Source organism: Mytilus trossulus, chromosome 14 (assembly GCF_036588685.1).
Source record: "Mytilus trossulus isolate FHL-02 chromosome 14, PNRI_Mtr1.1.1.hap1, whole genome shotgun sequence".
In the NCBI taxonomy this organism is placed as follows: Eukaryota; Metazoa; Mollusca; class Bivalvia; order Mytilida; family Mytilidae; genus Mytilus; species Mytilus trossulus.
In genome coordinates, this window is record NC_086386.1 from 77,968,459 (window position 1) to 77,984,965 (window position 16,507).

Genomic DNA, 16,507 nt, shown 5'->3' on the forward strand with positions numbered 1-16,507 from the left:
AAGATCAGTAGCTGATGCTCATTAGCTAGTTGATACATTTGTCTTTTAAAATTCAACTGACATATAAGGATCGTAATGGTGCAATGTGGATAAATTTATCGGTTTCCATGAGCAAAATTGGTAGACCGCCATCCCTACAATGACTTCCATTTCTACGATTGTGAAAATGAACTGGAGATGATTTTGACAAAGTAGAATCCTGACTTGAGTGTGAATGACTAGTCTATGAAAAAGATGAGATGTGTTGTGTATTCTCAGTATGTATGTAGAGTAACAAAGTGTTGCATATAAATAGTCTGTGAGGATGTTAACACATTAGGGGGGAGGGGGGGGCAAAACTTTTTTATGTTCACCTGTTTAGGCCTTTTTCAAGATGTTGTTAACTGTTATCTGAGATATATTGAATCTGTTTACTGTTTTTAACCCCCTGTGTTAACTGTTATCAGCATTTTTGCATTTGTTGTTTTACTGTTTTTGCCAAATTCGAGCTGTATTCCTATTTGAGGGAGTGGAGATTATCAACATTGGTAGAGAAAGGATATGAGAAGGTGACAATCAAGACAGTTTCATGAAATACTTATGGCAAGACAAATTATGATTGAAGCAGTTCTTTTATTGCTAATCTTCTGCTTGATTATTACTTCATGCACTGTAATCCAATTACACCAATTTTAAGAGTTTTTCACCATTGTTTATTTATGAATCTGAAAAAAAGTGTCAACACAGCAAGAAAATCATTGTTCATCAAAACTTTCTATCTATCCACCAAATGGGGAGGAAACTAAATGCAAAATACACAATATTTGAATATTTTTAATGTAAAAACTATCATTAAATTGCAACAATATCAGATCAACAGATTTATGTAAATGTCAATACTTTAAAAAAAAAAAAAAAAAAAACTCTTACATGACCTCTTTGCACTGGTTTTATATAATTTTATGGGTATCTTTTTCCTATCTCAATTGCTGTTAATTTCATTCCATTTGATAACAAGAAAACTCTTTATTCTGTGGTTTTTATGTAACTTTTATGGGTATCTTTTTCCAGGTTTTGATGTAAATTTGTTACCATAAGAAAATTACAGATTTCAATTGTTCTTTAAGATGCAGATATTGTGATATCCTCTCAAGAAGGGATATGTGATTTAGCATACCCTTTCCAACTTTACTGATTACAACATGTATTTGGTACCATAAAAATATAAGCTAAAAATTAGAAAATGAAGTCCTACTTTTTGTTGAATTCATGATAAAACTCATGTTAAAACCAAATACTATTTCTTGACATGATTAAACTGGGCTTATAAATACCAATATAAGTCCTCTTTCTGACTAAACAAACATTATTAAGCTGCTAAATCTTTTTCAGTTAGCAATAACTTTCAAGTTCATCAATTGGATTTGGCAAACAATTTTACTATGTTACATGAACATTTACTTAAAGGAGTATCTCTAGCAAAAATGCTGTTAAAACAAAACTTCATGTTTCTTTTACTATGGCATACAAAGAGTCATTAACCAGGACAAAATAGCTTCTGGGTGGACTAACAAAATTAAATAAAAACATTCTTCAATGAGTAGAAATTCCAAAAGGGAACATACTTTACATTATTGTAGTAAATAAACCATTTATAAGACATTTTGGGCAGAGGCCTTCTTATGTTTCTCTAGTATCTTTCTGAATTAAATGGTAGATGTGTATTTACTATAAAGATAAAAACATTCAACAAAAAACATGAAATTATCATAAAATACTTAAATGATATACAATGTATCAGTAGAACTTTCCATAATATACAAAATAAAATTGAAGATAAAATTTATCAAAAAATATGAAATATGAAGATGCTAGCTATACACTGAGCAATTGATAAATGAATGATATTTATATTAAATAATGAACAGAGGGTCCAATAGGGTTAAATTTAATTATGCTATAAAATTAAAAATCCTAACATGCTCTTTTAAAAACCGTTGATGTTATTGGTTGTCTTCTTGGCACATATATCATCCTATTTGATTGCTAGATGACTAGGTCAAATATTAATTTGTTTGACATGCTCATGGTTAAGATTTGGATCTATGTGGCATTTTTGTTGTCATGTGATAGCTACAATTTGTATGATCATCATTTGTAGATTTCAAATATACATAACTATTATAATATACATAAATATATATATTCATGATGTAGATATATTTGTATTGCAACTTGTTTATATAATTTTTATAAAATACATATACAACCATTTATATTCTGAACTGTTGATATATACCCTTGGTTTACTGCATTTTAGCGTAGAATATTTCAAACTTGAGTTCGATGTAAAGGTTTTAAATAACAGTATTATTTCAATACCTTACAATTCCCTATTCATCATGTTCATCCTATAAAAATGGAGAATAAAAAAATAATAATTTAAAGAACTTGAAAATAACCTGAAAAAATTGATGATAATACATTTTGTAAAGATATATTTATATATTTGGTTGAAAATTTGATAAAATGTGGTTATTAATGTAACTATATTCATTGTAGGAAAAAAATATGGCACAATTAATACAACTTTTTTACCTTATGTGTATAAATTGAATGGTACAAAATATATTAACAAATAAAATTTTCAAATTTACAAAATTTGAATAATATTTTATTAGGAACTATTATTCTTGTGTGTTTTCTGTTGAGGAAACTGAACAGCAATAAGTTGGTAAGTCTACAAAATATATTAATCTTTTATATAAACATATATTGCTTCAGCTATATGGTTCTTCATTACCTAACAAGTTTTAAAAAAACTCTAGAATTTTTTTTCAAATTGATCTTTCATGCATGGTGCAAGATAATATTATAACACTATTATGAATGTCAATAGTTTACAAGTACAACTTTAAATTTTAGGTAAAGTTTTTCAACAGCAAACACACATGTTTTTTGTGATTTTACCATACATATAGGTATATACTTATTCTAAGATAAGCAAGAAAATGTGTACAACAAATGAAGTATGTTTAAAGCTTATTACAATGAAATGAATAAAACTACTTGGCACAATAAATACCCAATTTATTAGTAAACAATGGTGAATATTCAATATCAATATACAGATGTAATTTATGAACTCAATGAATATTGCACATATATATTTCTTTGTGTTTGGAAGTATGCTTTGACAGCGTTTGTGGCCTTGTATAAACTTTGTCCAAAGAATAAAAGTGTTCACTATTAAATGTTGCTTGAAAACATAACAGCTGATACACACCAGCAAAAATCATTTTAATTCTCATTAAAAGTACCTGCCTATATACACTACATTCAACCCAAGTTTTAATTTATATCTATAGTAGACATAAATTAATAAATTAAAAAGGATAGAAATACAAATCTTTTTTACAGGCATTTAACACATGAACACTAAATTTCATCTTTAACTTGAAAACTTTAACATTCAAAAGCAAATTTAAATTCAAACTATTTTTAAAGATTTTTGAGGGCTGCTATAGAATTAATTAAATTTGCTTTTTTTTTTAATTCTATGGGTAGTTATCATCTAAGAAGTAGAAAATATAATTATAAGTTAAAATTTAAATGCATCAAACAGTGAAATATAAAGTGCCTTTGGTATCTAGTCAGTTAAAGTAAGATAAACTTTTGACAAACGTGTACTACATTTTGCACATCCATTGGATGGAGAGATGAAACCATATGACAACATATTAACCAATCAGATCATACAATTCAATGAAAGACATTAATGAAGTAATTATTTACAATGTAAATATATATTTTAACATACTATTCAGTAATAAATTGCACATAGTACAAATAAGTACTCCAACCCAGTTGTCAGACTATTGTATACATTATGATTCAACACAAATTCATTTATGTACGTCTTTCTACTTTAAGTGACTGACTATGTAACTTAAAAATAGCTGAATAGATATTAAAAATATCAAAACTGTTTTCAATCTAATCATTCCCAAAATACATCACACAATGTAAATATCATAAAATCTTTTAAATTACATGTGTCGTTCTGACTATCACAGTTTTTACAAGTAAAGATTGAAAATTTACTCATGAGTCACTTACAACACCAGATTTAAATGAAGTTACACATATATCTTCAATGTTTAAAAATCAAAGCATGATGTACATTGTATCACATATAAATTGAAATATTTTTTATTCAATTGAAGCCTTAAAAATCACCAACAATTTACATAAACATTTCATACTTTCAAAAGTGAAACTGAGCTCTTGAAAGAAAGTTTCTGGATAAAAGTACTATTATTAACAGTATTATTATTCATCTAATAACCTAATCATAATAAGGCAGTTGAAATAAATGCACTGTTTCTCTAATAAAAATTACATCTGGTTTTAAAAAATATAAAAAGTACATAATTAGAATTCGGGCACTAAAAAATTCAATCAATATTAGTAAAAACAAATATTAAAAAAATGTTTTTAAAAAAAGTAATTGGTTTGAACTGGCAGCTAGCAATATCAAGTAAATATCTGCTTTGTGTGTCCTTATACATGTTGAGTTGTGTGAGTGTATTTTTGTTAAAACCAGCAAAAAATATCAATCTGTACTTTTACATTGTTTTATATGCAGTACCAGAAAAAAAACCAGAAAAAAAATATTTCAATTGCCTTACAAAATTTCTCATTCTTATCATTCAAACTAAAATATTCATTTTTCACATATTCAATCACAATGTATAACATTCCTTTTCACATCTTAACTGGAACATTCGATTTCACAAGTTCACTGGAGCATTCCATTTCACAACATCACTGGATCATTCCATTCCACAATTTCACTGGAATACTTTAAAATTTCAAACACCCACTACAGTTTGAAATACTGGTTGTATTGTCGGTGTTGAACTTTGTAGTGTCATCAGAAATTAACTCCCCTTGTTTGGCTTCCTTTGACAATTTTTTGGCGATAGTATAGAAAAGTTTATCAACATTATCAGCTTCTTTTGCCGATGTTTCAATGAAGTCCATTTCGTATCTGTCGGCAAATTGTTGTCCGATGTGTGTTGGTATTTCTTTGTCATTAATTTTATCTGTTTTGTTTCCTGAAAATAAATAAACATTTATAATACATTCTGCAGCTATACACATACATGGTTGTGATTCACAAAAAAGAGTGAAAATTAACAGCAAGTTATTCAATAGGATAAAAGTAATTATAACAGTAACCTCAACATTGAAAAAAGCTAGGTTTCAATATAAATCAGAAAATTTAAGTAAGTAGGCATATCATACATTTGTATATGTTTTTGGTTTATTGTGTTGTTCATTAATCAGGCTGTTAGTTACCTTGTTATTTTTTGTACATTTGTATGAAGTGAATCAATATTGACAAACATATTTTCTATTGTAGTTTGTAATACAATTCAAATTCAACATAATATTGATATAATGTATATGAGATGTGGTATGATTTTAATGCCAAATGAGACAATAATTCATCCTAGTCCAAATGATGTGATATTCAGCAGCCATTGGTCAACAAACTGCCTTTAACAATAAACAAAGTAAAAATAAAGTGCATCTCTTAGTCTTATGAGATATTGATTAACAATGGCATTTTTAAACATTGTGTAATTTATAACCTACCCACTAAGTAACCACAAAACTTTGTACTGGCATAAGTTTCTATTTCCTGAATCCATGTGGGTAATGAATCAAAAGATGCTTGACAGCAGACGTCATAAACTAGAATAAGAGAGTTGGCAGATCTATAGTAACTTTGTGTAATGGAGCGGAACCTCTCTTGACCAGCTGTGTCCCAAATCTGTAGCTAAAAATAGAAAGTAAGCGTAAACAATAAAACAGGAAGAGTTTTCTTTAAATGATTTTACAGTATTTCTATGACTTTGCCCCTAGCAGAGCTGTAGAAAAACAGTAGGCCCGTAGCCAGGAATTTCCAAAGTTTGGTTATTTGGCCTGAAAAACTCGACTTTAACAGTCACAATTCGAACAGAACGTTGACTTTAACAGTCATTTATGATTATTTGTTTTCAAGTTTCCAAACCCCCCTGGCTACTGGTATGAACAGTTCATTTTTTAACATGTGTTACAGACACTTTTTAGATGATTGACACTTTTTATGATAAGATTAACTTGTGCATGATCAGTGAGTTCATGGGCACTTTAAATTTCATTTAGATTTGAAATTTTTGTTTCACTAACATATTTCGTGTCTTTTTTTTTTTAACGTGTATTCAAAAATATTTATGTTGACATCAATAACTTTATTTTTACTATTGCCTCCAACCTTCACTTGACTACTTTGCAGAACAACTATATGACCTATTTCTTTGTTACCTCCTATTTGTAATACATTGTGTATATCTAATACTTCATAACTTTGCTTTAGGCAAAAAAAGTATATATATTGTTTCCTGCCACTAGTAAAATAAATTGGTCAATTCAATTTTTTATGATTTTTTTAAGGGTGGGGAGATATTGTTTTTAGCATCAAAATAGCATGGAAAATTACATGCTTTCTCTAACATATCTATAGCTAAGTCCAATTACTATAATTCATACCAACATTTGATTATTTCAATCTAAATAAAATTAAATCTCTCACTCGCTCATTTTTTAATGCTTGGTCGCTGCACAAGTGAGAGATTTAATTTTAATTAGATTGTGATTATTCATTGTTATTCAAGCATCCATGTTAGTTTCAGCATAACCAATGCTCCAACCCTTTCCCATGACCTATAATTTAGCACAAAAACCAAGGGGTATAATCAATACTTACTTTTACTTTCTCTCCATCTATTTCAACAGTTTTTATCATGAAATCTACTCCAATTGTAGCCCCTTGTCCTGGGGGGAATAGTCCCTGAAATAAACAAATAATCATGAAATCAGTCATTTATAATAAAGTATCTATTAAAGATCATTTCATGGATAGGGATACATGTATAAAGGAGACCAGAAATTCACTAGGCATATATATGCCTATGACATTAGTCTTTTTGTCAATTCCCATAATTGAACTTGTAATTAGAGATCTCTTTTTTAGTTGTCTCCCTTATGATGAACATCAATTCTTATCTACAATGGAGAGCTAGAAGAATAAGAGAAAATTTACCTGTGCGTCATGTGAGCAACCTTTTAATTTTTCAAACCTTTCGATACCATAAATTTGTTGTTAAGCAAAATACTTTTGACATCAGCAATTATTTATGTATATTCAACAGTTTTAAACATGGGTAAGGTAATCTATTAATGACAAAACAAATGATTTTTTATCACCTCATAAAACTTAGTCATTGTCATGATTGTTGTTGTCTCTTTGACATAATTCATGCATTCCCCATTTCCATTCTCCACTTTGTTTAATATTTCATCTATTTACATGTATCATGTTTACACAAAGGCTAACTATCTAATGAATAATGACCAAGGTAAATAGAGTCTCACACAATATTTTTATGTAAATATACCTGTGTAAATCTTCTAACAAGACAAGTCTTCCCGACACCTGCTTCACCAATCAATACCACTTTAAACAAATACTTGTAATCTTCCATGCTAAAATAGATATAACATAGATCGTGTAGATAAAAATCAAATTTGTATCATACAAAAAAACATTGGTGCAAGTTCCATACCAGGAAAGCTGCTTTCTAAATTAAAATACCCATTATAAAAATAATAATACATTTTGACACAAAACAAAATACTGTGCACATGTCACCCTGGGGGTACAAGAACATCTGCAAGAGAGATGTGAGCATCATCACAGATTTATTACAACTAACCATCAACTTATTATAACCAGTTTTATTATTCTGAATTTCATTTATAATTTTAATTATCGACCTTTATGAACAACAATTAATATTATGAATATGGTCAATAGTAAATTTCTGAACAAATTTGTAAATGTATGTATAAAAATTTGCACCAAATATATTAATGTGCTATAGATAGAAGTACACGTAGCTGCGGAACCGTAGCTATAGGTCCTTATGTTATTTTTTACTATTGGCGGACCATAGATTGTCTGCAAATAGTAAAAAATAACATCAAGGAACTTTGAGCTACAGTTCCCCAGAGCTCTACTATAGAGGGGTCTTGCACCGGTTCTGTTCGCCCTGGGTCCATTCTCACTCAGTCCGTTCACCCATAGAGTCTGTTTGCCCAGGTTTACTTCTCCCCACTTTTATTCAAAAATTTTTGTATTATGGTATTAAAGTATAATCAGCCTTATCAGATATCTATATGGTAAATGTATACATGGTATATAAAATCTTGAAATTCATGGAAATATTTATTATTAATCATAGTGACATGTTCTTTGAAAAAATGGTCTTTGATGGATTAATAATAAAACCAACATTTTGTTTTGATAAAATTAGTCCACATGGAATGAGAAAAAAAACAATGGTGTACTTTACATTTGTACATTGTGGTTTCTTAATTTACAGGATTAATATTTCTTTATATTTCAATAATTGAAGAATGAATATTGAGAGGGCCCAGATAGTCGATTCAGACATAAAAGGGCTAGATTTAACTGTCATTGGTGCTCACTATCCTATATAAAATAGCAACTACAATAAAACCCTATCTGACAGACTAAACAAGACTCTTGCATGTCTTGAGGAAGTTGCTGGCTCTTCGGTCCACGACTAATCAAGATTCTAAAGTTCTGTGCCGTGTACATGAAGTCACATAACACAGTTGGTCAAATGTAATACATTTTAAATAAATAATAAATGATTATTCTATAAGAAAAACAATGTTATTTCACATTTTTCAAGTGTCAGACGGGAAATAATTTATGCTCACCTTATAACGTTTTGTATAGATTATATTGATCGAACCATATATTGTAGAACTAAAGTGTTGGGTTTTAAATGGTCTATTTATGGGCTCATCCTATATTAATTTAGAAATGACTCATTAAAAGTTTTGATTGTATATCTTCCCCGTCATTATGTTGGTTTTTAATCATCAAGGGGACATAACTCTTCACCAATAACAATGATTTACCCAATAACCTAATTTTAATTTAAGAAAGTGAGATGCAACAATTACCCCCAAAAGGACAACCACGAGTCAAAAGTTTAAGTCAAAACCAATGTCAAAATAAACAAAATAAAAGTCTACAAAACTCTACATAAAACCAAAGTTACAAGTGTTAATGTCGCAAAGATCTAGACAATATGTCCAAAAAGTAGTTTGTTTTAATTATCAAAGATGTGATCAATATGGAAATATTGTTTTTGTATTAATTATACAAAAAATCGAGACTTTTCGGCCACGCTAACAATTCGACCACAGACTTTTCGACCACAGTCGATTCGGTCATACTCTTTCAAATTGATCCTAGTATGCTTGGGTGGTTTGCGACAATGCGGAAAATGATTTTGTTGGATTATCATATCTTGCCGTTTATAGTACTCATGGTACTAGAATATTTTTAAAATATGATCATATATCACTTCTCATCTTTGAAATAATATATATGATATATATATATATAATTAGTATAATAATCCCACTGCGCTTTTCATTAACACTGAATCGTATCTTGTTACAAAAATATTATTTTATTGACTTGAAACCGCAGTATCCTAGTATAACGTAAGGGTACCCAAATTGCACCGAGTACCCACATTGCACCTATTTAGAAAAAAATAGCAACGGAAATCTTACAAGATTTCATAGAGACTAAACAATTTGTATGTTTATGATTTGATACTATGCACGTCTTTCAACATAGGTAAACATATTTAGATATACACAAAACGTTCACAGTATTTATCAACAGATGGACTGTTTACTGAAAAAGCAAAATGTACGAAAAAGTCATCATGCGACGTCATCAAAACCCTCTTGAACAAAACATAAACTGTAACTCCGCTTTTCACTTTATTGTAATACAAAGAATTTTTTTATTCAATCAAAAACTATAAGAAATGAAATTTAATTTGCAAATATGTTTAGGTTAACCTGTTTGTATGAAACATACATATTATAAACGGGCCATTTATATGAGTGTTTTCATTGGATGATGAATTGGTACTATGCTCCTCTCAAATTTAAGATAAAAATCACTTCATGGTTGAGCTAACAAGGAAGCTAAGCAAAGAATCTACCTACTGCTTCATACTCGTTGGAATCTGCTGTAAATATAAAACAGATTTTTATTTTTATCAATGCAATTACATATGACTTGATATAGATCAATTATTAAAATTTATTTTTGTATTATTTCTTCTCTTAAAACAACTAGATCTATATTTTCGTCCCTTTATATCAAGAAAAAAAACACATGACCGAAACGACTTTACAGATAAAGTATGGCCATACAGGCAGCATGACCGGAACGCCTGTGGCCGAAACGGCATTAACCGATTCGACAGTGTGGTCGAAACGACTGTGGCAAATTCTGTCGTGTGTCCGAAACGGCTTTAGCAGATTCAGTACTGTATTGTGTTCGAAACGGCTTTTGCAGATTCCAGTGTAGGACACAGCCGGTCGCCTGGTCGCCAAATGCGACCAGAACCTTGATTGGGCGATTAGAAACTGTAAAAGATAGATAGTTACTGACCCAAAAATAAATCATTGGGCGAGTGCATTATTATTCTCAAAATCGTAATTACTCCTTAAATAACACACCCCAACTTCGGAAAAATCATTTTCGGAAATCCTCTGATCAAATCTTTAAAACGTACAAGTTGAGGAGGTGTTCCATAATTGGAAGGATATACATATAGAAGAAGAAGAAGTGCAGTAGAATTCTAACATTGGGAATGACAAACACGTCGTGCGTGATATTGCATGCTCGATTGCATGTTTAGTGGGTCAAATAAGGCTTTACTGGCAATGGTGGTCGCTAAACAAAATGTGTTTAATAAAAGATAACGACAGTCATTGACAGTAAAATCTCGTCTGACGCACTAAACCAAACAAGGACACGGGAGTTATGGAAAAAAAACTCCAAACACGGATACAACTGAGAAGCTGTCAAAATATTTTTTTTCATACGAACCCCCAAGTACAGAAACAAGTGACTGTGATATAAGAAAATATTACGTTTATAAAATGTTTTGATTTTGTTTTTCACTGACATTTTGTACTGAAATACAAACTTTTGAAATGACTGACCGGACAGAATATCGCGGAAATTCCCAGTACTAATTTCAATAGATCAATTCGCAGAAAACTGTTTAATTTTAAACGCAACAACAAAATCTTCATCGATGGGCACGACATCACTATGCAATCGAAACGGTAATGGAACTTCTCTTCTTGCTACTCTCATGGAATGAGTAGTCACTTTTTCCTCTTCAAAACCCTATATTGATCTATATTAGGCACTGGACAGTGAGGTTTCATTAATTCAGTGACAATGAAGACTGTGAATGTGTTTTTTAGGGTTATGTGTCGGCAAGGTTTGATTGAAAAGTTAAGAACATCAATTTATAATGGGTTTTTTCCATTTTTTATGGCTCAACACGGGAAAAAAATTGAGTAAAATAATTGGGCTACCAATTGGCATTTTGGGCCTGTGAAGCAATTTTTCTACTGGCCCAAAAAAAATTTTTCGGGCCAGCCTTCGGCTGGCCCGACTGTCCTACACTGGATTTGGTATTGTGTCCGAAACGTCTGTAGAGAATTAACCCTTAGCATATAATATTTCGAAAACACAATATTAACTAGAATTGCTTTTGCAAGCAATAGCGGATGTCACCCTTCCCCCATTGCCACTAAACGGCAGCCATTTCAAAAACTTTTAACAGTGAATGCACATATTTGCATGGCTATACATTTTTCTATTAATTTTCAGTACATTTAGATCATTTTAAAAACATGATATTTTTGCTGTTTCCATGGTAACGGCAGCTATTTTGATTGTTTCAAATTCGAAAGTCTTTTCTATACATGCCAGTTTACAATAATGTTCAGTTTCATTAAGTTTGGGGCATTTGAAAATTAAGTTTGGGGCATTTGAAAACATTTGACATTTTTCAGTTTCCATGGCAACGGTGGCCATTTTGGAAAATCCAACTTCAAAAGTCTCATGCAGACCTGACAGTCAACAATCCTATTAGGTTCAACAATTTTGGAGCATTTTGAAATTTTTGAAATTTTTGACATTTTGATTGGTTCCTATGGCAACAGAGACCCTTCCTAATACTTAATGGCATATACCACATTAGTACATGGGAGGGACCATACCATTAAAGTTTCGATCAATTTGACCTACCATTTTAAGAAAGTAAATGGCACTTTAAGGTTTTTAAACTATTTTGACCTGTTTTGCATTGTTTCCATGGTAACAGCAGACATTTTTGAAATTCTAACGTCAAATTCCACATCTACTAATGTTGCTCATCATTACTGTAAAGTTTCAAAAAAATTGGACCATTTCCATATTTTTTAAACTTTTGGTGTAGTTTCCATGGCAACATAGTAGTTCCAATGATTGCCAAAATCCTCCAAAATCAGTATATATATTGGGCACCTGCATTTTATCAAAATATAATTCTGAGTTTAAGATAATCCAAATAATTCATTTAAACCAAAAACTGGATTTTTTCACATTTGTTCTGTTTCCATGGTAACGGCAGCCATTTTTTAGTTTCAAAGTTGCACTGCAACTCGAGAGTCAGGGTTCCTTGTTATAGTGAACTATCATTTAGATTGGTTCCTTTGATTCCCAGAAAGCGGGCGGACAAAATTAGGTGGATGAAAAATAATAATAGGGAAAAAGAAACAGAGGAATAGCAATATGTCACCCGACATTGTCGATCGGGTGACATAATTTTAATTTTAATAACTGGAAATTAATTATCAAATTCGCATGTAAATGCACATTTTCTTGTTTTATTACACATCAAGAGATTTGTACATTGTAAAATACGAGATATATTATGTAAATATGGTTTCAGTGATGTTTGGTTTACACAGAGAGTTAGAAACGATCAGAAACAGTGAATAATTTTTTGAGTGAATTTAAACAAAGAGTAATAGATAATTATATATCGGAAGGTTTATCATAGTCATATTTTGAGTATACGTATACGGTCCGGACCGTACGCGTACGGTCCAAATACTCATATGGTCTGGAACATATATATATCATAATGACATAGTTTATTATTCACACCGACCGTGCAAGGGCTGTATAGCCAGTCAAGGTCGTTAAAAACTTCCATTTGTTGTTATTATTCACAAAATGTCATGTCTGTGTATGATCATTGATCTGTCAGGTTAAAAAAAAACACATGTATATATAAATAAAATCATATTACAAAAAAAGTTTCAGTTTTAAAGACTTATAACTGTTTTTATCTAGTTCTATTTTAAAGTTTTAAGATATGTGTCTTGATTTTTGTAAAAATATGCGTGGGCAGCCTCCTTGGTGTATTTATTTGGTGTTACATGCTGATATTTGTTCCATTGGCATTGTATCTATAATTTTTCCTTTAAAAAAAATATAGTTCGACATAAACCTGCTTAATTTTCAGTCAGACTTCAGTTGAAAAAGAGGGACGAAAGATACCAGAGGGACAGTCAAACTCATAAATCGAAAATATATAAACTGCCAACGCCATGACTAAATATGAAAAAGGAAAACAGACAAACAATAGTAGATCATAGTACACATGACACAACATAGAAAACTAAAGAATAAACAACACGAACCCCACCAAAAGCTAGGGGTGACCTCAGGTGCTTGAAGTTACTGTAATTTAGTATTACCACAAGGCTTTTAATAAATACTTCCATAAACTAATCGCCTATACTGATCTTATTCTTCATTTAAATTAGGTATACTGTAGAATTCAGTTTTTAACAATCTACTGAAAGATCAAGTTATAATATAATTACTTTTCACATCTTTCTGACAGGGACAGCATTTGCTTACTGATAGTGTCGACTGTCCATCCGTAAAGACACTTCACTGCGCTAAGAGAAACTTCAACGGTTGGTTTCGACCACGGCCACTCAGTCTTATTGCAAAAATAATACTGACCAAGAACAAACTTCAGTCTTTAGATTACATTCATCAATGTTCATTGATGGAACGAATGTTATTGCTAACCAAACAGTATATTTTAACATAAAAAAAACAGGAATGGACTTACTAAAAGAGATAAATGATAAGCAATACCCCTCCCCCTTTTAAAGTAATAAGAAACGAGTGACCGATGAAAAATAATGTTCTTCCAAATCTTGAACCAATGCATACAAACATCATAAACTTAGTCTTATGTGCTCGAATTTATCATTTTTTTCGTGTAAATTTCGTATAATCGCCGTCAATTTTTTTTTCAACCGGTCAGTGTTGTTGTGAAAATATGGCAGGTAATTAAAGTTCGTGTTTTGAAGCCGAAGTTTAACAATTGTCACCTGTTTGTCAACAATTGACGAAAAATAAACCAAAAAGCATGGTAATTGAGCACGTGTTTAACATGTATATTCAGATAATAGTTTAAGGACATCCATGCGTATTGTGGTCACCGGATTTTTACGAGATGGGTCACACTGAGGTCACCTTGCATACGGAAAATATGTCGGGAGAATTGCTTGCTGGAAGGAAGCAATTCAAATAAGTAAACTTCTTCTAAATATGAATAAATTAAAGAATTTTCTTCAGAAAAAAGTATATGTACATAAGTTTTATAATGAAACTATCCATTGAGTTATAAAAAAACATATGTATTATTTTTTTTTGGATTTGAGGTTTCTTATGACTTTAAGTTTAGTTCAAAAGTTGACCATGGTGACTATTGTCTTCTTTTTTTTTAAATATTTGTTAGACTGGTAAATCTTTAATATAATGCGGCAATTTTTTACAGGTGAGATAAAAAAAAAAAAAAAAAGAGAAACAGAAATAACAAAGCCCGTTAGAACAAATGAGGAAAGGTAAACTAAGTACTGTGGCGAAGATCTTTGAAGTGACAATAATGAATTTAATTGTTATCTTATAATTGTTTGACAAAAAAAAAGTGTTATAATCAGCCGTTGTAGTTCAATAATTTGATAATGTTTTTGTGGTATTTGGTCATTTAATATTATAGGGACATAAACAAACTCAATTACTTGAAAATCAAATTACAAAATAACTTATTATTGGAAATTTCCGTATAAATTTCCTTTTTCCTAAAAAAATATTAATTGAAAAAGTGTAGCGTAAATAAATGTAACACGTGACTCAATTAGCTTTCAGAACTTCCTCCTTTTATCCAATGAAAATTTCTTTAACAAATCGATTACGTTGTAGTCACCTGACCATCGCCATTTGTAAAACAGACACATACACGAACATGAAGAAGTTAAAATGAAGAATATGTTAGAACATTTATTGTGACAGACATTTATATAAACATTTCCAGAGAATACGATGGAGGACGTTACCGAAGAATACAGAAATTCCCTTGCGGATCTCACGCAAAATAGTAAACCGTTGATAAATATGTTGACCATGTTGGCGGAAGACAACGAAATACACGCTGCCAAGATAGTTCAAGTTATAGAGACTCATTTACAAGAGGTTTAAGTCTTTACATTTCATTATTTTTGTTTACAATTCATTTTATCATAAATTATAACAAAGTAACTGCATTGTTATATGTGAAATGAGATCATTGCCCATATGGTCTCTATGACCTTGACCTGTCCAGAACAAGTTTCAGGATATTGGCTTTATGGTTTCAAGAGCGCATTTATTCGTAATGCATTTTCCAAAGGGTACCACTAGTTTTCCGTATTTTTTCTCTCGATGACTACACAAACTAGGGAAAAAACGGGTAGCAGTTCCTGTTACAAGAAATGCCAGTGTACTGTAGCATTACATCCCAAAAAATATATAGGGTCATGCAGCTCAAATTGACTTAAAATGCAGTTGAAAAAAATCTACTTTTTCGCTTAATGATATAGGCACATTTTTAATGCTCCGACGTGCAGAAATTGAAGATATTTTCTATACTTTGTAAAATGTGAATATGATTTTCGGCAGTTTTATTCAAACCTAATTGGATAAGCTTTTAATTATATGTAATTCCAATCAATTCCTGTATTAACCAATCAGAAGCCGTACAGGATTCTTTTTTAAGTTCAATCTTGGGGTAAAAAACTTGTCAGACGGTAAAATGTAAACAAATAATTTGCCCATCGCGCTTAATGTGCCCTCTGAGCTAACAATTACCCTTCCCTTTTTTAAAAGCTGCAGGAAACACTAAATTGCGCTCTTGTAACCTTATGGCTCGTCCTTTATGAAGTTTCAAAGTTATACACATACCCAAACAGATGTACATTGTATCCAATGTCCTTTACATTTTTTTACTCATCCATATAACATCAATCTACTCCTCAATTGAATACTCAGATTGGGAGAATGTACATTTATCATATAAACAAAAACTACACTTGCTGAAAATTATTTAACTATGGCATATATGCACAACACTGACATCATTACAAAAGAAAAACATATTTATTT

The 16,507-nt window shown here is 30.7% G+C and overlaps 2 protein-coding genes across 4 annotated transcripts in view; one reads left to right on the forward strand and one right to left on the reverse strand.

The window, feature by feature from the left end:
- Positions 1-796: 796 nt before the first annotated feature.
- LOC134697416 (ras-related protein Rab-30-like) lies at positions 797-9,011 on the reverse strand. Its single transcript, XM_063559679.1, has 5 exons — positions 8,839-9,011; positions 7,488-7,575; positions 6,797-6,880; positions 5,644-5,827; positions 797-5,099 (listed from the first exon to the last, which is right to left on the reverse strand). The coding sequence occupies exons 2-5, from the start codon at positions 7,572-7,574 to the stop codon at positions 4,846-4,848; spliced, it is 609 nt and encodes a 202-aa protein (XP_063415749.1). The 5' UTR covers position 7,575; positions 8,839-9,011; the 3' UTR covers positions 797-4,845.
- Positions 9,012-15,266: 6,255 nt separating this feature from the next.
- Positions 15,267-16,507, forward strand: part of LOC134697294 (pre-mRNA cleavage complex 2 protein Pcf11-like) — a 36,745-nt gene continuing 35,504 nt past the window's right edge. For all 3 annotated transcript variants that reach the window (XM_063559470.1, XM_063559471.1, XM_063559472.1), the window contains exon 1: positions 15,267-15,559. In XM_063559470.1, the coding sequence (XP_063415540.1) occupies positions 15,410-15,559 (150 nt within the window). In that variant the 5' untranslated portion in view covers positions 15,267-15,409. The remainder of the gene's footprint in view (positions 15,560-16,507) is intronic.

Bases quoted from the DNA above. Each gene is read 5' to 3' on its own strand.
- LOC134697416 (XM_063559679.1), bottom strand. From the start codon at position 7,574: ATGGAAGATTACAAGTATTTGTTTAAAGTGGTATTGATTGGTGAAGCA. The intron at 6,881-7,487 runs GTATATTTACAT...TGTTTATTTCAG, and splicing joins TTGTTAGAAGATTTACACAG to GGACTATTCCCCCCAGGACA. The intron at 5,828-6,796 runs GTAAGTATTGAT...TTCTATTTTTAG, and splicing joins TAGATGGAGAGAAAGTAAAA to CTACAGATTTGGGACACAGC.